Here is a 24,212-nt window from a genome sequence, read left to right as displayed (position 1 = left end):
GAGTCTATCATAAACAATAAAACCTATGAACTTTACAAAGCATTGTTACATTTGTTTATTTCACCCGGTCCTCACAATCCTGTATGCTTTGGTACGTGCATTTCTTATCTTCATTTTAAGGATAAGAAGCCTGAAGAGTTTTGACTCGCCCTGGGACACAAGGATATTAGGTAGCAGAGCTCCTTTTTCTGATTTCCTGGCCAGTGCTCTTTCATCTCTGCCCTGTTGCATTCTGACTATCCTTTCTGCCCATTGGCCGATATACTGATTTCAGATCTATTTTTGACTTCAAGTTCGCAAATGCTTGCTTTTTGTTTTTTGCCTCTGGGGGTCCACTTCTCATTTTCCTCTCTAGCCCAGAGATTCTCAAACTTTACAGTGGACCAGAATCATCCGGGATGCTTGTTAGAATGTGGCTTCTGAGGCCTCAACCCCAAGGGATGTGATTTAGTATGTTTGAAGGGAGGATGCAGGAATCTCCATTTTAACAATTACTCTAAGTGATTATGATGGAAGGGAGTCCAAAGACCACCCTTTGAGAAATGCTGTTTTAACTATTCTGAAATAAGGCTACAATCAGATAATCCTCAAAGTGAAAACTGCTGGGGGATTCTTCAGTTTGAGTGTTGTGTTGCCTTGAGTTACAGAGCTCTTACACAATGTGAAGTGAATAATGTGGAACATTCAATCAACACAGTTGTTCACCGCAGTAAAATGTCAACATTTCAAGTCTTTTCTTCAAAAGACTTCTTAAGAATCACTCTCTCTATACACGGTCCTGTTTAAAAGGAATTACAGCTGCTCCTACTTTTGTAACTAACACTTCCAAATCTGTCTATAAAATATTTAAGATGAACAAAGTGCAGCTATAGCTATATTTGCAGTCGTGTAGAACAAATCCATTGCCTTCAAAATTATAAATCTGACTAATTAAAACTAACCAAAAACTCTACTCAATAAGAATGGAATTTTTAAGCACATAAGCAATGGAAGAAACTGCAAATGGAAAAACCAATAGATTTGGACTACACAAAAATGGAAAAACTTGAAGCTCAAAAGCCATTACTAAATAAGAAAACTTAGAAGACAAGCCACAAACTGGGAAAAATATTTGCAACGAACATTAAAAAGGGATGATCGATTTAAAATACTAAAAAGCTCACAAAAATCAAAATGGAAAATGGGTAAAGCACAAGAAAAGAGATAAATACACATGAGGCAAGTTCAAGAACCTAATGGATATATTTTTTTAGATGCTCAATATTTTAAAATACCACTTTTGTCAATCAAATTAAGAACTTTTAAATGATTATTTGAGAGAGTTCAGTGAAAAGGACAGGCATGCTCAAACACTGCTGGTGGCTGGGTAAATTGGTACAAACTTTTTAAAGATACTTTTAAAATTCTTATCGTGAATGCTTTTTGAAAAAAAATCACACACTTAGACCCAGTAAGTTCCTTTGTAGGATTCCACTCTAATGAAACAATCAGAAATTCAAAGATTACAGAATTATTTTTAAGATGGAAAAATTGGACTCACACTGAATGTCCAACCATAAAAGCATGTTATTTTTAATAAACAGCCCGTGGTATATTCATATGACAAAATGTTATATAACAATTTAAACTGGTGTTTTCAAATACTTAATGGTTCTTGAAAATGTTTCAGATGTAAGGACACTTTGAAAAGCCAAGATATAGCATTGTATATATAATATGATCCCAATTTTCTTTTAAAATATTTTATATGCACATTAAAAAGCTGTAAATAACTACATCAAAATGCTAACAGCTGTTATATCTGGGTGTTGAGATTTTTATTCTCCTCTTAGTACTTTTCTGTACTATCAGTTCTCTACAATGACCATACATTACTTTTATAATCAGAAAATGCAACAAATGGTATTTCAAAAGTCCCTCTGAAAGCATAACATAAAGAAGGAAAAGTTGTCAACTTAATTAATTTATAGTTTGCAAGTGACAGAGAACATTCACCACTTGTTTCTATAGCAGGCACTGGAATCCATTTATGGAATGCCAGTGACCTTATATTCTGAAGACAACTGCTTATCTGTCTCCTTAATTGAAAGAGGGGGATATGGACTCAAGGCAACAGTCTCTGGGAACAGATGTCTGAAGGAAAATAAAACAGTTATCAGGATAAAGCAAAAGGAAATTTTTACTAACAATCCTTGTCTAACTATATTCTAATTTAGGAGTCTTAGACCAAAACACTTCTCCTTGTACAATCCGGTACCCGAATTGACCAACGTAACACCATTAACACTTCTGAGTTTTTTGTTGTTCTTTTTTTTTTTTAACAGAAAAGACTTTCCTTCAAGATATTTAAATTGTAATCATAAGAGAAATGTCGTATTCCTTCCTTGACAGTTGAATGGTTGGACAGGGGTTAGTTTTGGTAAGTAAAAGACTGAAAAGGAAGATGACACAGGCTGGGATACTTGACCCGACCCATCAAAGACCAACTTTGCAGGAGAAAATACCAAAGAATCTTAGGCATCCATATTAATTTTGTTTGTATCATGCTTGATAGACTGATGGGACAGAGATAATTCTGGTACACTACTTGCTAGCTGAATACCCACCCAGAGCCCAAATTTCTTCATATTAAAATCAGCATGGAAAATGGTCCCTTCTTGGTTACTGGGCAAATGAAAACTAAGTGGGGGTCACTTCAGGTAATCTGGAAGGGAGTTAGAGCCAAGATTTTTCTCCCAGCTCCACAGGAGGTCACTACTTGAGCATTCCCAAACTCAAAGTGGGGAATTAGACTTGGTGAGTTTAATTCTCCATGTTTAAAAGGGAGTTTAATTCTTCATGTTTAAAAGGATAGGTTCAGAACTGAGGGATTTCAGTTCGATATCTAATTTATCGAACCTCTGTCCAGGGCTAGACATGCCAATTAACACACTGAGTAGTCACTGTATACAGTGTAATTTGAAAGATATTTTAAGGATTATGCATCCAAATCTCCCCTCCCCTAACCCCTTGAAACTGGCTGTCCTGATATACTACCATTCGCCAGGACATTTACTGATTGGGAGGGATGGCAAGGAGTTAGCTAATAACACATTAACAGTGATGAGTTTATCTAATTCAAACCTATCCATTGGTACTTAGGGAAAGAAATCAGAGACTGAGAGCACACAAGCAAAGGCAGATATTGTAGGGATCCTATGAAGTGGGGGAAGAGAGTTACTCAAATAATGGAAAAGAATGGGTGAAAGAGCTCTAAAGATGGATTTTGCCTACATTAATTCAACAGACATTTATTGAGCCAGATACTGTGTCAGCACTGCAAATACAAAGCAAGGGGCCTTCCCTTAGATTTCATGGTCTACTGGGGATGTGGGGAATATGTGAATTCAGAAGTTTAGTCCAATCTTACATTCTAGTAAAAAGCTTTGGCAGACAACTCAGCCTCTTCTTCATCTTTCATCAAACATTTATTTGCTCTATTATGTACCTGGGACTTAGAAACTAGGGACACAAAGCCCAATAAGGTGGAATCACTGCCCTCAAAGAGCTCCCTATACCTGGTCGGAGACATAGACAACAATGACAGCACCATGCTCTGGGAGCTAAGTATGAGATGTTGTGAGAGTGCAGAGATAGAACCATTAGCTCTGCCTTGGAGGGGCTGGAGAAGTCATCTCCAAAGATGTCATTTGATACAGGACTTGAAGGATGGTTAGGGACCTGCTAGGTTAAAAAGGAACATGAAAGCAGACCTCACAGAGGAACAGAGGGTAAATGATAGATGTACTACGTACCGATACTTTATTTATGTTATATTTGATCCTTCATTCAATAACAACTAATTGAGCACATGCTATATACCTGGCACTGTGCTCAAGTGTTAATCCTCTGAATTTTCTTATGAGTATACCAAGGCAGACAGAGACTAAATAACTTTCTCAAAGCCACACAGATAGCAAGGGACAGATTCAAACCAAGTTCTGACTCTCCTTAAATACACGTTTTCTATTCCACTGTCAAAAGTGGATTATATAGGTATACAGGCATATTTGGGAAATGATGAAATAGTTGGTTTAGCTAGAATATGAGGGAATGCGTGGGTGGGGTGAGAAGTGGCGGCAGACAATCTGTGGAATGTTTCACTAATTTGCATGTTAAGGTTTATATATCTGATCATTTGCATTCAATTTTAGAAAAGGAGAAATAATTCCTTTTTGTGCCTTTTCAAGAAGATCCTGGAACAGGTATAATAATAACTTTTTAAAGTTTTTAGAAACTTATGACCCCGCAATGTTGAGAGGAAAACAAACCAAGAAAGAATTAAAATTGATTCTCAATGCAACCATTTTTTACTTACAATTACGTTAAAACACCATGAATATTTATCACCCAGCTTTCCAGACAATATGCCCGAACCCAACCGAGGAGCAGGGAACAGCTGTCTGAAGCAAATATGAGGATACCAAATAAAAACCACAACCTTCATGTTGCATCATAACTATATTGTATTTATATAATCTCATGTTTTCATTTTCCAAAAACCATTGCCAAATTGTGCATACACCTTGAAAATTCATTACTTATAAAATTAAATCTCATTAAATGATCTATAAATGTATTAAGAAGTGTTACAAAAGAAAGTGTTTTGCAATAAAGATTAAGTTGTTGTGTGGTGCAAGCCACCAGTTTCATAGGATTTCTATTAAGCCTTCAGGGCAGTAATTGAAATGACCTATCTTAGTGATCATGGGAAAGAATTGTCCCCTGTACTGAGATTTAAGATGTCGGTTTTAAGATTGTAGATGTTAATGTTTAAGCAAATATTTAGCTTCCATGAAGCATCAAAGCATTATAATTAATTTAATGGCTTTTAATAGGAATAACTGAAAACACAGAAATTAGCTCTGAGCATGGCACTTTCATTTTAAAATTTTAAGTAATTGAAAAAAAACCTACTAATGGTTATGCATTTTTTGGATTTCGATAATACTTTATCCTTTCATACACAGTTTTGTAATTTATATATCAATTTCCCTTTTAGAAACAGAATTTTTTAAACATCTTTATTGGAGTATAATTGCTTTACAATGTTATGTTAGTTTCTGCTGTATAACAAAGTGAATCAGCTATATGTATACATATATCCTCATATCCCCTCCCTCTTGAGCCTCCCTCCCACCCTCCCTATCCCACCCCTCTAGGTGGTCACAAAGCACCGTACTTCTAATTATTTATAAAGCTCTATGAGGGACTTCCCTGGTGGCACAGTGGTTAAGAATCTGCCTGCCAATACAGGGGACACGGGTCTGATTCCTGGTCCGGAAAGTCCGGAAGATCCCACATGCCACGGAGCAACTAAGCCCGCGAGCCACAACTACTGAGCCCGCGTGCCACAACTACGGAAACCCGCACGCCTAGAGCCTGTGGTCCGCAACAAGAGAAGCCACCGCAATGAGAAGCCCACACACTGCAACAAAGAGTAGCCCCCTTCGCCACAACTAGAGGAAGCCCGCACACAGCAACAAAGACCCAATGCAGACATAAATAAATAAATAAATATATTTAAAAAAACCCCAAAACTCTATGAGACATTTGGAAAAAATTATACTACTACCGGTAAGCATTCAATTAGTCCACTTTTCTGGCCTGAACTTTGGAGGCTGAGCTGTTCCAAACCTTCAGAGGATTTTCTTTCCTCCACAAAAAAAAAAAAAAAAAAAATACTAATGGAAGTATTGGTTCATTTTTGAGAAATTTATATTTACTTCAAAACGGAAAGTAAGATTGAGAAAAGACCTTAATGTTCTGAATCATTTCTGGTAAAAAGAATGATATCTATTACTATTTTAAATATTTCAAGTTAAATTTTAAAGACGAAAGACTCCCGAACGACTGCTTCTAGTCTGGCACATCCATCCGTTCTGTTCATCTGGGGAGCTCTAACGCATAATCATATGTCACTGGGAGGTAGGAGAGGCTGGTATTCATATCTGGGTTTAAAGGAAGTACTGCCAACCCTTTGCAATCTGTTAACCTATGCCTCTCTCCTTGGTGGGTTTTCTGCTCTTGAAATTTACACTGATCCAGAATGATTAAGTCATGTACTTGACTGAGAAGTACCTGCTTCAGACAAGGTAACAAAGAAACTGGAAAGGATAAATAAGCCTAGAATCTGTTTCTCAGATTTGAAGAGAAAGGGCTTGCCCTCCTTTAACAGAAGAGAAGGACTTTTGTATACTCAACAATAAGGAAAGGGGGAAATGAGAATTAAAGAGGCAAACTAGGTGAAGTCTTTCCATTGTGGCGCAGAATGACCTGTCAAGTGACCTCTTTGCAGACATTGAATTGTTCCTCCTGTTGTGAATAATTTACTCCAGCTTCCCCAGGAATAATGTACTGACTTTCATGCCTCTTAGAATCAGACTAATTAATCAGAGAGCCGACTTAAAAAAGTAGTCGGAACAAGGGATCTTTGCATCGTGTGACCTGTAGGGGGCACTGTCTCAAAACCAGCAAATCATCTCTATGCTGAGCTGCTATTCAGGTTTTCCTTGTCTTCACTTGCCTCCCCTTGCCTCCTTGTCAAGCCCTCATCTTGGACTGGGTCCTTAAAACTTGGATTTTGCATTTCTTTTGGTTGACAGGGTTCCTGATCTTGGTCAGTCCCGGCCCTACTTTTGCTCTGTAAGTGCAAGGTTTTGGAGACCCACTTACACCCTACCTGCTATTTGGGTACACTCAGGTAGTACCTTATTGTTGACTTCCCTTCTCCAGGAAACTGACAGCTGGAAGGGACTCTATCCTGCTACATGGCCTGAGTTAAGGCAGGGTCACTGGAATACATCATTATCTAGCATATTTGCAAATCCACACTTAAAATTGAATTACATAGAAAGAAGATTATAATCCTGAAAATGCCATCTGGTAAGGTAACTATAAAAGGACTTTGAAAGAACCAAAAGATTACGGCAAGTCATTTTGCTCCTGTGGGCCTCTGTTTTACTAATCAGTAAAGTGAGGGAGATGGTCTATAATGTTCCTTCTAACACAAAAATTCTATGATTTTCATTCTCAAATTATTTTATTTTTTTGAATTTTATTTATTTTTTTATACAGCAAGTTCTTATTAGTTATCCATTTTATACATATTAGTGTATATATGTCAATCCCAATCTCTATTTTAGTTTTTAAATGTGATGCTTCAGGAGACCCTATATTAAACAAATTAAAGAAAATGTCGGCCATATGCTATGGGTGTTTTGTTATCAACACATTTATGTTGAAATATATTTCATTTGTTTAAAACTACCTCCCTCCGACACACGATTTATGTGACTCGTAATTCAGGGTTCATCAGGTAGGACAAGTTGGGCTATAATAGTATATTTTCTGGAAAATTTGATAAATTAGGCCTCTGTCTATATCCTGCCTAGAGGATAAACTGAATATCTGTTGTTTCCTGTTTGTAACAAATAACTGGTTTGACTAAGCTATCCTATATTTTAATATCCTGTAGAATATAGCCTGAAAATAAACTCTCTTTATTTCCAGTCTTCAGAGTCCTAAAATATCTATGTTATTAATCCTGGACATCACCTAAAATATTGCTTAAGAGGAAAACAGAATTATATTTTTCCTGCTGCCATTGGCATGAATTTCTATTTCACGGATCCACTGACTTACTCTTCAAAGGTGACAGTGTCATTTGGTGGAAAGAAAGCACGATGTGTAGAATTATAAAAATAAATACATGCTACTATACACCATCAACATTAGATTAGGCATAAGTGTAATAAACATGCCTGCTTATCAATGAGATTTACCACTAGTGGGCTAACCAATTTTCCATGGAATTGAGAAGAAAGGTAAAATCATCAGCTGCATTCCCATGCTTTATTTATTTATTTATTTATTTGCGGTACGTGGGTCTCTCACTGTTGTGGCCTCTCCCGTTGCGGAGCACAGGCTCCGGACGCCCAGGCTCAGCGGCCATGGCTCACGGGCCTAGCCACTCCGCGGCATGTGGGATCTTCCCAGACCAGGGCAAGAACCCGCATCCCCTGCATCGGCAGGCGGACGCTCAACCACTGCACCACCAGGGAAGCCCCCATGCTTTATTTTTTGGGATAAAGTACAGTGAACATTTCCTGTAATATCCTATGGTTCTATTCACAGGCTGTAGAGTCAGATATGAGATGGAATATCTCCTCCCCACTCCTGTACCTTCCAGCTTCTACATTACAAGCCAAATGATCTTGGGCAAAAGTTACTAATTAATTCTATAAGCCTTATTTTCTCATTTGAATATGGGGATAATAACACTTCCATTCATGGAATAGTTATTAGCCTTAAATGAGATAATATACATAAAGTTCCTAGTACAAGTCCTGCCACATAGCAGGAGCTCAATAAGAGGTAGCTGTAGTTGTCATTCCCCCCACCCCCGTGGAATTCCGCAATTGTGATTACATTCAAATTTGAATAGTGATAAAGAAATGAGAGTAGAATACAGCTATCCATCAGTTGCTTGGTATTAAAGATTGTAAAGACCTAAGATTGTAATGTGCAAAGGAGCTAATTTCTATCTTAATCTGTTTCATATCTTCAGTCATGAACCAATTCTAACGTAAATATACCCCTTTAAGAACACAACTCCACCCGGATACCAAGTCCAAATTGGGGCAAGCACAGGAACCCAGATGGAGTCAGCAAACTAAGCTGCTCCAGGCCCAGCCTGTTGCTGCTTGTTTTTGTAAATAAAGCTTTATTGGCACATCACCAAGGCCATTTGTTTACTTATTGTCTGTGGCTGCTTCTGTACTCTTGACAGCCAAGTTGAGTAGTTGTACCAGAGACTATATGGCCTGTGTGCCAAAGATATTTACTATCTGGCCCTATGTAGACAATGTTTTTGACTCCTGACTTAGAATATTCCTACGAGTCTGATCTCATTTCACATGGTGTACTTTCCTGAAGACTCCCAAATATTTTAAAAAAATTCAAAGTTTACTTAAGCTTAGTTACTTCTAGGCCTACTCCATTCCATCCACTAGATGAGATGTATCTTACTATAATGGTGCCAGTGTGTGAAAGGGAATCCTCTCTGAATGGACAGGTTTACACTCTATTTACACACTTGTTCAGGTGACCCTATGACATTGACGAAGAAACAAACCAGTGGATGCATTCTTGGTTCTGAATTATCAAAGAGATGTTTGTTGGTTCAAAATGAAACTTCTTGTCCTCAGCCCTTCTGTGACATTTTATAAGGAAACTCTTGGTTATTTAGACCAAATGTCCAATTATCTTTCTGACTGCAATTAGTTATGAAAACATTGGCATGATATAATCCCTAAACCAGTATAGTCACATGATTACTTAAACCTTTCTAAAAGTATCAGAGAAGAAATATATCTTTTTTTTTTTTTTTTTTTTTTGCTATCCAGCTTCTGTTTCTGGCTTATTTGATTTGTTGAAATCAAATGTTTTTGCAGTGTTGAAATCTCTTTTGTGGTAAATTGAAGCACTTTGTCCTTCTTGCAATGACAGTAGCAAACAAGGGATCATGCTGAACAAGAGGTAGATGACTTTATCTCCCAAGGCCCTTTTGATTTCTGAGTTTAGTTTGTCTCTTGCAATACCGATCCTTTCTATACTTGTTTCCTGCCGTCACATGCCATATCTTCACTAGTGTGGTTTTCCTGTGCTTAAGCAGCCTAATTGTGTCAGTCTCTTTTTTAATACCAGCTTTATTGAGATATAATTCACAACACCATACAATTCACCTGCTTAAATGGTACAATTCAATGGTTTTTAGTGTATTTACAGAGTTGTGCAACCATCAGTTTATTTTAGAACATTTTCATGGCCCCAAAAGGGAACCCCATCAGCAGTAACTCCCCATTTTCCTTCACATCCACCCCTCCCCACCCCAGCTCCCAGCAACAATGAATCTACTTTCTGTCTCTATGGATATTCCCTTTTTGTACATTTCAGATAAATAGAATCATACAATATGTGGTCTTTTGTAACTGGCTCCTTTCACTTAGCATAATATTTTCAAAGTTCATCTATGTTATAACTCTGTCAATCTCTTTTTAAAGTCACATTTTGTTTGTTTAGTAGACACAGACTCATATATTTATGGTATTTAACCAATGACCTATGTGGTGAAAGCTCCTTTTTCAGTCTCTTGATCCATCCATCTGCCTTCAAATACTAATATCATTTAAAAATCATATTATATTCTCTCTCTGTCTCTCTCTCTCTCTCTCTCTCTCTCTCACACACACACACACACACACATGCTCTTATGCACACAGACACTTTTAAATTCACTAATATCTGGCCTAAAATATTTGAGAATCAAACAATCAAGAATAATAGGCTAACTATTATTCAACATAGTTTTGGAAGTTTTAGCCACAGCAATCAGAGAAGAAAAAGAAATAAAAGGAATCCAAATCAGAAAAGAAGAAGTAAAACTGTCACCGTTTGCAGATGACATGATACTATACATAGAGAATTCTAAAGATGCTACCAGAAAACTTCTAGAGCTAATCAATGAATTTGGTAGAGTAACAGGACACAAAATTAATGCACAGAAATCTCTTGCATTCCTATACACTAATGATAAAAAATCTGAAAGAGAAATTAAGGAAACACTTCCATTTACCACTGCAATTAAAGAATAAAATACCTAGGAATAAACCTACCTAAGGAGACAAAAGACCTGTATGCAGAAAACTATAAGACACTGATGAAAGAAATTAAAGATACAAACAGATGGAGAGATATACCATGTTCTTGGATGGGAAGAATCAACATTGTGAAAATGACTAGCTGTACTACCCAAAGCAATCTATAGATTCAATGCAATCCCTATCAAACCACCACTGGCATTTTTCACAGAACTAGAACAAAAAATTGCACAGTTTGTATGGAAACATAAAAGACCCCAAATAGCCAAAACAATCTTGAGAAAGAAAAACGGAGCTGGAGTAATCAGGCTCCTGGACTTCAGACTATACTACAAAGCTACAGTAATCAAAACAATATGGTACTGGCACTAAAACAGAAATATAGATCAATGGAACAGGGTAGAAAGCCCAGAGATAAACCCACGCACATATGGTCACCTTATCTTTGATAAAGGTGGCAGGAATGTACAGTGGAGAAAGGATAGCCTCTTCAATAAGTGGTGTTGGGAAAACTGGACAGCTACATGTAAAAGAATGAAATTAGAACACTCCCTAACACCATACACAAAAATAAACTCAAAATAGATTAAAGACCTAAATGTAAGGCCAGACACTATAAAACTCTTAGAGGAAAACCTAGGCAGAGCACTCTATGACATAAATCACAGCAAGATCCTTTTTGACCCACCTCCTAGAGAAATGGAAATAAAAATAAACAAATGGGACTTAATGAAACTTAAAAGCTTTTGCATAGCAAAGGAAACCATAAAAAAGATGAAAGGACAACCCTCAGAATGGGAGAAAATATTTGCAAATGAAGCAACTGGCAAAGGATTAATCTCCAAAATATACAAGCAGCTCATGCAGCTCAATATCAAAAAAACAAACAACCCAATCCAAAAATGAGCAGAGGACCTAAATAGACATTTCTCCAAAGAAGATATACAGATTGCCAACAAACACATGAAAGAATGCTCAACATCACTAATCATTAGAGAAATGCAAATCAAAACTACAGTGAGGTATCACCTCACACCAGTCAGAATGGCCATCATCAAAAAATCTAGAAACAATAAATGCTGGAGAGGGTGTGGAGAAAAGGGAACCCTCTTGCACTGTTGGTGGGAATGTAAATTGATACAGCCACTATGGAAAACAATATGGAGGTGCCTCAAAAAGCTAAAAATAGAACTAACATACAATCCAGCAATTCCACTTCTGGGTATTTATCCAAAGAAAACAAAAATACTAATTTGAAAAGACATATGCATTCCTATGTTTACTGCAGCATTATTTACAATAGCCAAGATATGGAAGCAACCCAAGTACCCATTAATAGAGGGATGGATAAAGAAGATGTGATGTATGTACATACAGTGGAATATTACTCAGCCATAAAGAAGAGTGAAATCTTGCCATCTGTGGCAACATGGATGGACCTGGAGGGTATTATGCTAAGAGAAATAAGCCAGATAGAGAAAAACAAATACCGTATGACTTCACTTATATGTGGAATCTAAAAAGCAGAACAAACGAACAAACAAAACAAAACAGAAACAGACTCAGAGATACAGAGAACAAACTGGTAGTTGCCAGAATGGAGGAGGCATGGGGGAATGAGTGAAATAGGTGAAGGGGAATAAAAGGTACAAACTTCCAGCTATAAAATAAATGTCACAGGAATGTAATGTACACGTACGGAATATAGTCAATAATATTATAACAACTTGTATAGTGGTTGATGGTAAGTGGACTTATTGTGATGATCATCTCATATAAAAGTATCAAATCAACATGTACACGTGAAACTAATATAATATTGTATGTTAATTATAACTCAGTTTTTAAAAGATGAATTAGGCCCTACAATCTGCCTTTGAGCTTCTGAAAGGAACCCTGAAGACCAGATGTGCAAGCCTCTTTTTTTTTTTAATATTTATTTATTTATTTTAGCTGCGCTGGGTCTTAGTTGAGGCACGCGGGATCTTTTAGTTCTGGCATACAGGATCTTTTAGTTGCTGCATGCAGCCTTCTTAGTTGCGGCATGTAAACTCCTAGCTGTGGCATACATGCAGGATCCAGTTCCCCTACCAGGGATCAAACCGGGTCCCCTGCGTTGGGAGCGCAGAGTCCTACCCACTGGACCACCAGGGAAGTCCCTGCAAGCCTCTTTATATAGATAGGAAAACTACCAACTTTGGGTTACTTTGTGAATGATCCTATATGGCTTAAATTGATGGTGTGATAGATCAGAAAGAAATGCAGTTTGAATAGAGCTTTGAGTCTGAGGCTCCTTTCTTAGAGCAAAATGTTAGCCTCTGAAAAGGACTTTTAGATTTTGCGTAACACGAAAGTAGCTTAGTTACATCAAGATGGCTATCATAGCAGTATTCATTAAAATGGAGTTCTACTTTGTTGAGCTTGTTAAACAGGAATCTCAACCAGCATCCAAATAGGGCAAGTTTTATCTGTTGGAAACTACCGAGGCACTGAGACACAGTGCCATTACCTGGGCACCCTGTGGCTTTGAAACTGTGACCACTGTACTTCCATTAAAGTGACATTTCTTGACCACAAACTCTTACTGAATTCTGACATCAGTGTTAGTAAATAAAGTAAAGCTTCTATGTAAGCTTTTTTGAAAAGAAAAAACCAGGAAAGTGTAAATAGCATATGCATAGGATTCTTCCTATTTTGACTTATTCTAAATTCTAACACTTGAAAAATAAACTAAAATAGAATACTAAGTTAAGTAATTGAGACAAATATATCCATACTCAAAAATTTAGCTTGCACAGTCCCTTCATACAGACATTCTAAGTCTGTAAATTTAAGTTTTAAAGCAGGTGGAAGCTCTTCAGTGGTGACTTAACAGACGCCATAAAATGTAGAAAACTGAAGTACTGTATTAGTGTATCTAGAAATTTTGTGTAAAGAATTCCAGAAACCATACCAAACCTTGGGCCAATTATTGAAAGCCAGAAATCTCATTGTGGATCCTCTCGTAAATGTGTGTGGCGGTACACTTCACAGTCCACACAACACGAACATGTTGAAATCAGTATTTTTGTGCTGACCCAAACCTGACCCAATACAAAATCTCTCATACCAGAAATTTAATATTTCCGATAGCCAGATTGCTCTCTCATTTCTTTTTCACCTTTCTGTGCCTTTCATATGTTCTTCCAGTTGGTTAATCATTAATTAATATTTAATGAGCCTTTTTCCCAGTGCCAATTCCTTCTCTGCTAGTGTAGCCTTTAGGCAGTATATGAACTCCCCTCTTCTGCCCATTCAAGAAGCGCCAGCACTCACTATAGGTTAATTTCTCTAAGGAAATTCATAATAGCAGATGAAGTGAGGGTTCCTTGACAAGATCATTCGATTTTCAGGCCACTCTTTTTTTTTGGCCGCGCCCTGAGGCATGCGGGATCTTAGTTCCCTGACCAGGAATGGAACACATACCTCCTGCATTGGAAGTCTTAACCACTGGACTGCCAGGGAAGTCCCAGGCCACTCTTAATTTAGCAATTTTCGTAGTGAATATAAAATGAGAAGTAAGTGAACCAATTTTTAATTCTTAAAAAACTTTCCAAGCACACATTTCCTGAACAAAATGGTTGTGACTGAAACAGGAAAGGGCTTAGCCTTTCTCTTCTACAGCTGTGCCACAAGCTCTTGACCTGACCCTGGAGAATCCGTCAAACTCTGGTCCTTGGAGCTGATTTTGGACCTGGAGTGAGCCAAAGGATTGGAATGCACAATAAGGAGGGGAAACCTCCACGTGTATTAATGAAAGAGGTCAATTATGACACAGAGGCCAAGAAGAAGAAAGGGTCCTCTGGGAACCAGGAGCATGTCTCCAAGTTTTCTCTGGTGAAAGGAGACTGATGAAAATTGACATCCATTTCCAGTCAAACGAGTGGGAACCACGTTATTTCCACCTTCCTTTCCCACCTCCACCTCTCATTCCTTTCCGCATGGACAAACAGACCAGACAGGTGATTTGGGTCAACAATTTACTTGGGCACGAAGCCAAAAACATGAGAGCCTCGTCCTGTCCATATATCTGCTCCCTAGACCTCGCTGGAAAGGGAAGATTGCTGAGGTTTTCCCTCTGCGTTGTTCCGCACGCAGGCTGATTGGAGCAGAAGAAACTAAGTACTAGTATTACTAGTCCCTTCCCATGCCGAGATTCTCTTTACGATTCTGTGTTGAAACTGTACTCTCCAGAGACTTAAATAGGGGCTTGGTGACGTTCAAACTCTCGCTCCAACATTCTCATCTCTTCGTTTATTCCATACGATTTTTTGGAACGTGGTCCCCGAGCCAGGCTCTGAGGACTTCTAATCTCTTCATAGCCAGGGAGGGGAAGTAACAAGAGCGGAGGACCAATCTCCGCTCCCAGCCGCAGAGTTAGTCCCCATCCCTCCAGGGCGCCCATCCCGGTGCCTATTCTCCCAACTCCCCACCCAGTTGATGTGACAGGCTCGTGGCCCAATCCCCTTCCTGGTTCCCAGCTGACTGCTAGCACCACCGGAGCCAATGGCGGCGGCCGAGGGGCGGAGGGGGCTGGCAGGAGGGGAGGGAGCGCTGGCTTTAGAACCACAGCCGCAAAAATTCCGAGCGGCAGAAGTTGTCGGAGTGCGTCGGTTGGAGGCTGTCTGGCCAGATCCGGTACTCTGCGACTTTATGTAAGTGCTCTGCAGGCGCGGGAGGGCACTAGGGGAGCGGGATCCCTGGGCGTGGGCATGAGTGGGTCCAGGAGAGAGCATCTCCGGGAACCTCGGCAGGAACGTGCCTGGCACGGGAGGCGGGGGACTGAGAGGGAGGCTGCAGAAATTTCTGTCCTAGACCTTGGGCGCCAAAGCGGTCGTTCGCATCAAGAACGGGTGGGAGTGACCGAGTGTTCCCCACGACCACCGCCCGCCGCAAACACGTTTTCTGCTTTTCACTGGAGAGATGGTGCTTTCTCACTAGTTGCTCTTAACTTGTTGCCAAACTTGGGCTGGAGTCCTTGACGCCAGCCCTTGCCCTTCTCCCCTTCCGTGGCGGCGGCCCCGAAGTGGAAACCAAGCGCCTAACTTCCCTCTGTCGTCCTTCTTCAGCTACTGCCACCCTCCTCCCCCCCTCCTCCGCCGGCTCCGGACTCAGGAAATCCCGGAGCCGGTCGCCGGCGACGCCTCCAGCCCCCGCTCGCCCTCCTCGGGTGACCTCACGGGCTCACCCCGGCCCCCGGGCTCCACGGGGTGCGGTGGCCCAGGGAAGGAACGAGGCTCCGGTTGCCTGCCTGCCGCCTGCTTCCCTTACCATTAGCGAGCGAATCGCTATCGCACCGCGTCTCCCTATGAGTAAGCACTTTTTTCCTTTCTGTAGCAGGACATCTCCGGGCCATTAGGGCAGTACCTTTCCGTTCTCCTCTCCTCAGATCCCGAGCCGCCCGTCTGCTCCCTTCTCAGCTCCTTTGGCTCTGCAGCCTCGAGCGCGTGGTCGGGGCAGCGGCCGCCCGGCACCTCCCGGGGCTCCTCTGGAGGCAGAGCCGAAGGGGCGGGGGGCGAGGGCAACATCCCCTCCTCCCACAGAGCTGCACTTGCCGGTGTTTACATTTCCCGACTCGCAGTACTTAGCGGTCTAATGAGAGGCCGGGGGACGCCGACCACCCCCGCCCGGGCTTCTCGCCAGTCCCAGAGTTGCCGCCGCCGCTGCTGCTACTTGCTCTAAAGTGCTGGCGGCTCCGACGGCCAGGCTCCAGGGCAGAAGATCCCAACCTGGGAGGTGGAGTGGGCTTAATGCTTTCTGACGTTTCCTGTACGCGACGCAAATTCTTGCTCCACACCCTATCTGCACAACATGCCGGGTGGTACTCAAGGTTGAGTTTAGAACTAACTGGGTTGGAGAGCCTCGCCGTTTAGGATCAGATAGACGGGATGCTCGGGGTGCCCGACCTGTTACCGGGGATGGGGGGTGGGGAAGAGAGCCTGGCTGACTGCACAGTAGGTAGAAAACCTAGGTGAAATTAAAAACTACTGAGACGTAAGCGCACACTCCATTTTACAGGATGTCACAGTGTATTTGGGAGCTTAAACTTGATCCTGAAGATCCAATTTACAGTGAATTCCAACATAGTGGCCGAAGCCCCACATATGTCAATTGGCATCACGTGCCCCAAGTCTCTGATGCCCCTAGGGTAATGGTCACATGACTTCTTTTGACTTTAAAACTGGAATGTAATGGCTGAAGTTCATTTTCCCAAAACTACCGTGACAAAAAAGGGGAGGGGGCGGTGTGAACTAGCCTCTACTCAAGGGAGTTCTACTTGGATTTGGATGAGGGGAACAGAAAGGGAAATTGGATGCTCAGATTTTATCCAAAATAAAAAACGGAAGCTGTTTTTAAAATAAGTGCTTGAAATATGTTTGTGCTGGGATATATATCTCCCCTGTGGCCCTTCAATCTAGTTATGGCTTTTCTAAATTTTAAAAATATCTTACTAATTATTTTCTAGAAAAATCGTCCATTTATTCATGCCCTATTTCATTCCTAAATGATAGATTTGAAGCCATATCCCATAAGATAGTGTTTTTTAAAAAATTAGGCTTTGTCCATGTCCCTGGGTCTGGCCTATATTCCAGTTGAACTGTTCTCTATATTAGGCATCTGCTTGAAGGTGGTGGATAATCTCTTGGCTAAAATTAACCATCAGTTATTGTGGTTTGGAATTAATTGGATCAGAAATCAGGCAGGGAAACAGTGGACACTAAATTTAAGAAATCGAGCTAGTTGGGTTTTTACCTGTCAGTACTTTAGTAGAATAATGAGAGGCCACAGAAGCAACTCCCATAATGACCAATACCCACCCAAGTGGCCCAAGTTAAGGTTGCTGTTGGAAAAACATGGCAGTTTTTGCTATTCAGATTATATATTGCAGAGTGTAGAAATGGGCAGAGGAATCTCTGAGGTTGAGAGTTTAAAAGCTTTACTTATTTACAAAAATGGATCCAGTTGATACGTATTCAGTCTGAAAACAACTAGGGCAGCTAAAAATGAAACTGGGAATATTTAAGAGATTTTGGCTTTGTATGCTTCAGCCAAAAATCCTTGTCTCCTTACTGCAGCAACCTCTGAATGACTTGAGCACTACATTTTCATGCTGTGCATGGGTTTCTGAGCCTAAAAACTAGAACAACTTTAAAGCACATAGTTCTGACCACAAGGCTAGCCTTGCGGCACAGATTAGCTGGAAGTGGACTCAAACTGCACCTGAGTTAATTGGAGTTAACTACACTGGGAGATAGACCCCCCTAGTGGAAGAGAGGTGATAATATAATTTTAGATGGAACTCCTAACAAATATTTAACCTTAAAAAAAGAAGAGCACAACTATCCAACTAGGTTAAAGTGGTAGGGAGATAAGTTCTTTTTAAAATAGTATTAACTCATGTCAAAACAGGATCCTCTCTAGGCTCTCCAACCAGTCTTTCATTGTCTCGGTGTGTCCACTCATTTACAACTACTGACTTCATTTTTTAGTCATATGATCTAATGAACCCAGGCTTTCATTAAAATTAGAGGATTATGAGTCTAATTCTTAGTTTCTACAATTAGATCTAGAAAGTTATCAGACTCTTTACCTGGGGTGGGAGAGCCAAATAAATTATGCTCTGCCTTGATTTAACACAGACAATCAACACTGAGGTCCAAGGTCTCTAGTCTAGTCTGATGCCATCATTTAGAGTCAATTGCTAAAAATGTCTAGGCTCAATGCATTTTGGGTAGAAGGATTAATTATAACTAGTGAGTAATATTTGGGTTGAGATTAAGTCTCTTCTACCAATGGTTACAAGCACATTAGACTTGACTGTGACTGTTTATACTGGCAGAATGTCAATATCCAGGGCACTATTAGGAACCCCATGAAATTTTGCTCCTAGGCAAACAGCGTGACTGTTACAGAAAAGAAGGGGGTAGTAACTTGGTAGTGGTGCCTGAGCACTAAGGAGATTCTGTATGGTGAAACTGATGACAAAAGGAAGAAAATTCACTTGCCATTTTTCCATATTCTGTTTTAAGCATTTCTACTTGCCTTTCCAAGAAATTTACTGACATAATATTCTTAGCACATAAGATAAATTCATGAATTTGCTATTGCTATAATCTAGGTGGAATGAATATGCCAAACTGTTTGTTTTTGCTGTTTAGTACAGATTCCAAAAGTAGCTGGTATAAAATTGAAAATGAACATCTATCAATACATGAAAACTTGGGTAACTGTTTTTGGAATCATTTTGTACTTGCTCATGCTCTTTTGGTGAAAAGTAATCCAGAGGGGGAAAGTTTAATCTGTGAAAATAATAAAACTCAGTTTAGAAGAAAACAGCTAGATCATGTTTTGAGTCTGTAATTATTCTAGAGAGTGACACACCATATGATGTATGTTCATTGTGTTGGAGGTTTCAAAAGTTTTTTGGATACATTATACTGTTGGAAGGTCTTTTAGATACCAGTGGTCACGACTAGCTGTTTTTAGTGATGAGAGCTTTGGTTAAAATTATGGGCTAGAAATATAAAAAACTGTCTGATCATGAAATGTCAGTCTCAGGAGAAGATCTGATAATACTTGGGCCAATGGTAGTTATGGAGGTGAGACAGTTTCCAAAAATTCAATATGCTTAATAACATTGAATTTGCTCTATTCTTAGCACTTGAAAGATAAATATTGGTGAGTATAAACTGTTTTAGGGATGAAAAAGCATTGCTGTTAAATGAAAATTACAATGCTAAGGGGGACGTATGTTGGACTTGCTTCAGAAGAACTAGATTCTAGACATGGCTCTGCCACTGACTCATAGTTTGACCTTGAGAAAGTCACTTAAGATTATTATATTGATAATTAACATTGAGTACATACGTGTGCCAGACACCATGCATTTTCTCAATTATAAAATGAGGGCATGGCTCAAGGATTTTGGCTTGCTGGGATTTTTTTTTCTTTTATAAGATATATCTTTTATATAGATATAGTCTGGCTTATTTCAGTTATATTTATCAGTTGATTTTTTTCCCAATTTTAATGCAATTATATTGAACCAAGCTAAATACCTTGTAGGCAAATTGGTGACTCTCCGGTCACCAGTGGCTTATTCTGTGACTAATGTTATTTCTTTAAAATATAGAGGTACCATTTATATCATTCCTTATCAAGGATTTTTGGCACATTAAACTTACTGATTTTATATTATGACAAAGCTTAATTTCTCTTAACGGTCTAGAAATTTGTTTGATGATAAGGAGGTAGTGTTGTTTATTGGAAAAGGCATTGAGTGTGGACTCCAGGATCTTTTAGGCTACTACAGTTTGCACAGACAGGCCATCTTCAGTAAATCATGGAAGTTCTCTGTTTTCATATCTGGATTTTACTTTATTTGTAAGCCATCTGTTTTCAATCTGTGTATTTCACAGGCATGCTGAAAGGATAAATGAGCTATGTAAGTCTTGGTTCTTCAGCAGACAGGTGCTATATAAATTCAAAGTACTGTAGTAGTATATCATAGAAACACTAAAGCTTTAATAAGAGTTTACAGAAATGGTAGAATTCTCATCACTTAAGCCTTGCCACATTTTTACTTGTCTGTAAATGTTCTCCAGCCATCCACTTTTACAAGCTAAGAAGAAATAAAGCCAGACATAATGTAATGAAAAATAAGAGAAATGGTTGATAACAAGAGAATAAAAACCTATATGTGTAATACTTTCTTATAATTTTTTTCCCTCAAATATTGTGCCAAGTAGCCTGTAAAAGCCATTAATGTGGTGGTGTTTTTTTTTTTTAACCTTTCCCAAGTAACTACTGAGCAGTATTTTGGCGTTCATTGGTAATGGTTACAAAATACTTTGGCTTATCATACTTCATTCTTAGTTTTGTGATTGCCCGTAATAGGAGGTTTTGTGTAAAATTACGCATGAAAAATCAAATGTTTCTCCTTATAATTGCACTCTAAATTGCACATGCAGGTATGGAAAAGTGCATAATGGAGGAGATAAACTTATGTTTAAGTGGTGTGCCATCATTAACACAGAAAAGGTGAGAAGTTAATGCAGGTCTTCATTTGAAAAACAAACATGTTGGGCTAGATGGGGTCTTTGTTGCTGTGCGTGGACTTTCTCCAGTTGCTGCGAGCAGGGGTTACTCTTTGTTGCAGTGCAGGCTTCAGTAGTTGTGGCACGCAGGCTCAGTAGTGGTGGCTCACAGGCTGTAGAGTGCAGGCTCAGTAGTTGTGGCACACGGGCTCAGTTGCTCCGTGGCATGTGGGATCTTCCCGGACCAGGGCTCAAACCTGTGTCCCCTGCATTGGCAGGCGGATTCTTAACCACTGCGCCACCAGGGAAGCCCCTTAGGGGTTATTTTCAACCCCCACCCTCAAAACTATTAACTTGGAATTAATTTTCACTGTGTATTGTCATCTTGCCGATTACATGATAGTTCTTTAACTCTGTCATTCTTTGTGTTATTATGCATTTTTATTTTGTTAAAATTATGTTTGCTAACATTTGTTAAAATAGCACTTGTGAAGTGATAGCACTTCATGAAAATGGAATAAGCAGAAAGCCTTGAGTTAAAGGACTTTTGAAATAACCTGATATCCTATGGCTAGTTCTGAAGAGAAGTTTCTCTTTGTTAAAAGAAATCATTTTCTTTTATAAAATCTGACCTCTTATTTCTACCATCTCTGTTTTAGAAGATTAAATAGGAAATCATTTTTTTGTAATCTTGTAACCCATATATTGAAAATACAACTCTGATTCTCTTAAGCTGTTTTAAATTTATATGCATACAGAATACTTGTTTACATAAAAAGTATATATATAAAATTTTTACTTTCTATAAAATAGAATTTGAGAGGGCAGCATAATAGCTTTGAATATTCATATTATTGCGTTCTACATTATATGCTCTAATTACATAGTGTTGCTCTCAGATTGACATTCTGCTATTGACACTGAATAATACATTGTCCTTTATAGACGAATGTAATTTTTAAGCTTTTTTTCCTGTATTTCTTTACTTGCTTGCATATTCCCATTTTTGCCATTTCTTATTGTTGTTTTTGACATCTTGGTGCTTGTATATCAGGTGGGGGAGAATTACCATTTAAGATTGTTTTCTCAGAGGTGAAAATGATGAGACATGATTCCTAGGGTATATCCTATTGCTATTATAGTCAATAGGTATATTTAGTTAATCTGCTGGAAAAGTGTCTTAAGTAGTGTGTACTTAGGATATTTTTTAATCAGTTTACTTTGGATTAAAAAAATACAAGACCACTTTAAAAATATGAGAAGACTCCAGCCATCGCCGCCGCCGCCGCCGCCGCCGCCGGGGGGAGGAGAGCCATGATTCAAAGGAACCAGAACAGTTGAGAAAACTGTTTCTTGGTGGTCTGAGCTTTGAACCTACAGATGATAGCTTAAGAGAACATTGTGAGAAATGGGGCACACTTACAGTTTGTGTGGTGATGAGAGACCCCCAAATAAAACGTTCCAGGGGCTTTGGTTTTGTGACTTACTCTTGTGTTGAAGAGGTGGATGCAGCAATGTGTGCTCGACCACACAAGGTTGATGGGAGTGTAGTGGAACCAAAGAGAGCTGTTTCTAGAGAGGATTCTGTAAAGCCTGGTGCCCATCTAACAGTGAAGAAAATTTTTGTTGGTGGTATTAAAGAAGATACAGAAGAATATAATTTGAGAGACTACTTTGAAAAGTATGGCAAGATTGAAACCATAGAGGTTATGGAAGACAGGCAGAGTGGAAAAAAGAGAGGATTTGCTTTTGTAACTTTTGATGATCATGATACAGGTGATAAAATTGTTGTTCAAAAATACCACACTCTTAATGGGCATAAGTGTAAAGTGAAAAAGGCCCTTTCTAAACAAGAAATGCAATCTGCTGGATCACAAAGAGGTCGTGGAGGTGTATCTGGCAACTTTATGGGTCGTGGAGGAAACTTTGGAGGTGGTGGAGGTAACTTGGGCCGTGGTGGAAACTTTGGTGGAAGAGGAGGCTATGGTGGGGGAGGTGGTGGCAGCAGAGGTAGTTATGGAGGAGGTGATGGTGGATATAATGGATTTGGAGGCAATGGTGGTAACTATGGCGGTGGTCCTGGTTACAGTAGTAGAGGAGGCTGTGGTGGTGGTGGACCAGGATATGGAAACCAAGGTGGTGGATGTGGTGGCGGTGGTGGAGGATATGATGGTTACAATGAAGGAGGAAATTTTGGAGGTAACTATGGTGGTGGTGGGAGCTATAATGATTTTGGAAATTATAGTGGACAACAGCAATCAAATTATGGACCCATGAAGGGGGGCAGTTTTGGTGGAAGAAGCTCGGGAAGTCCCTGTGGTGGTGGTTATGGATCTGGTGGTGGAAGTGGTGGATATGGTAGCAGAAGGTTCTAAAAACTCAGAAGAAAAGGGCTACAGTTCTTAGCAGGGGAGAGAGTGAGGAGTTGTCAGGAAAGCTGCAGGTTACTTTGAGACAGTCGTCCCAAATGCATTAGAGGAACCGTAAAAATCTGCCACAGAAGGAACGATGATCCATAGTCAGAAAAGTTACTGCAGCTTAAACAGGAAACCCTTCTTGTTCAGGACTGTCATAGCCACAGTTTGCAAAAAGTGCAGCTATTGATTAATGCAATGTAGTGTCAATTACATGTACATTCCTGAGGTCTTTTATCTGTTGTAGCTTTGTCTTTTTCTTTTTATTACATCAGGTATATTGCCCTGTAAATTGTGGTAGTGGTACCAGGAATAAAAAATTAAGGAACTTTTAACTTTTCAAAAAAAATATATGAGAAGAAAACAAAAGGGTTTATAAAGAAGAAAAATAAAAATTACTCATAATTGTACCACCTGTTCATATTTTTCATCTGTTTCCTGTGTAGAACATTAGATATTTTAAAAATTGGGATCATACTGTATATACTGTCTGTATCCAATTCTTTTAACTTGTATTATAAATATGTTTTCATGTAATCAGATATTTTTGAAAATATTTAAAATTACTGCATGATATTCTATATAATGGATATTTCATAATTTATTTCGCTAATTCCAGGTTGTTGGAAGTTTTTGTTCTTTCCATATCTTATAGATAATGCTTCAGCAAACACCCTGGGGCAAAAACCATTTCATGACTCTGATTATTTCTTTGAGATAAATATCTCTTCGAGATAAAGAGAAATTGCAAAGATTTTTGTTTTAAAGATGAATTCCTTTGACAATCTCTGAAATTTAAACATTGGTGTAAGCAAAAAGAGCCTTGATTTCAAACAGCGGCTCTCAAAAAAAAAAGCCATTCTTTATATAGTGTTTCGTATGGAGCTGGTTTAGGTAAAGTATATGTCTTGGAAATATTTTGGTTTCCTCTGATCTAGTTAGCAGGTGCAAAGGAGGATGAAGTAGAATCCTGTGGGGTGTACAATCATAGGAAGTTCTATTTTTTGAAACAGAACTGTTAA

At 39.2% G+C, this 24,212-nt stretch overlaps 3 protein-coding genes across 5 annotated transcripts in view; 2 read left to right on the top strand and 1 right to left on the bottom strand.

The window, feature by feature from the left end:
* LOC109552475 (uncharacterized) overlaps positions 1-16,495 on the bottom strand; it is an 82,749-nt gene extending 66,254 nt beyond the window's left edge. For both annotated transcript variants that reach the window (XM_019949486.3, XM_033850177.2), the window contains exon 1: positions 16,107-16,495. In XM_019949486.3, the coding sequence (XP_019805045.1) occupies positions 16,107-16,267 (161 nt within the window). In that variant the 5' untranslated portion in view covers positions 16,268-16,495. The remainder of the gene's footprint in view (positions 1-16,106) is intronic.
* Positions 15,253-24,212, top strand: part of PLS3 (plastin 3) — a 90,211-nt gene continuing 81,251 nt past the window's right edge. The window contains exon 1 of one of the 2 annotated variants that reach the window (XM_019949484.3): positions 15,253-15,394. The gene's annotated coding sequence lies outside the window, so the exon portion shown is untranslated. Of the gene's footprint in view, positions 15,395-16,032; positions 16,052-24,212 lie in introns of those variants that run through there. The other variant, XM_073799123.1, reaches the window with a different exon arrangement.
* Positions 16,628-23,533, top strand: LOC101321724 (heterogeneous nuclear ribonucleoprotein A3-like). Its single transcript, XM_033849268.2, has 2 exons — positions 16,628-16,697; positions 22,040-23,533. Exons 1-2 carry the CDS (start codon positions 16,628-16,630, stop codon positions 23,149-23,151), a joined length of 1,182 nt encoding a protein of 393 aa, XP_033705159.1. The 3' UTR covers positions 23,152-23,533.

The sequence above is a fragment of the Tursiops truncatus genome, chromosome X (genome assembly GCF_011762595.2).
Source record: "Tursiops truncatus isolate mTurTru1 chromosome X, mTurTru1.mat.Y, whole genome shotgun sequence".
Taxonomy (NCBI): Eukaryota; Metazoa; Chordata; class Mammalia; order Artiodactyla; family Delphinidae; genus Tursiops; species Tursiops truncatus.
This window is presented reverse-complemented; position numbering and strand designations above follow the sequence as displayed.

Excerpts from the sequence above, each read along its gene's own strand:
- LOC101321724 (XM_033849268.2), top strand. The coding sequence starts at position 16,628 with ATGCTCGGGGTGCCCGACCTGTTACCGGGGATGGGGGGTGGGGAAGAG. Across the intron at positions 16,698-22,039 it reads CCTGGCTGACTGCACAGTAG|ACTCCAGCCATCGCCGCCGC; the intron begins GTAGAAAACCTA and ends AAATATGAGAAG.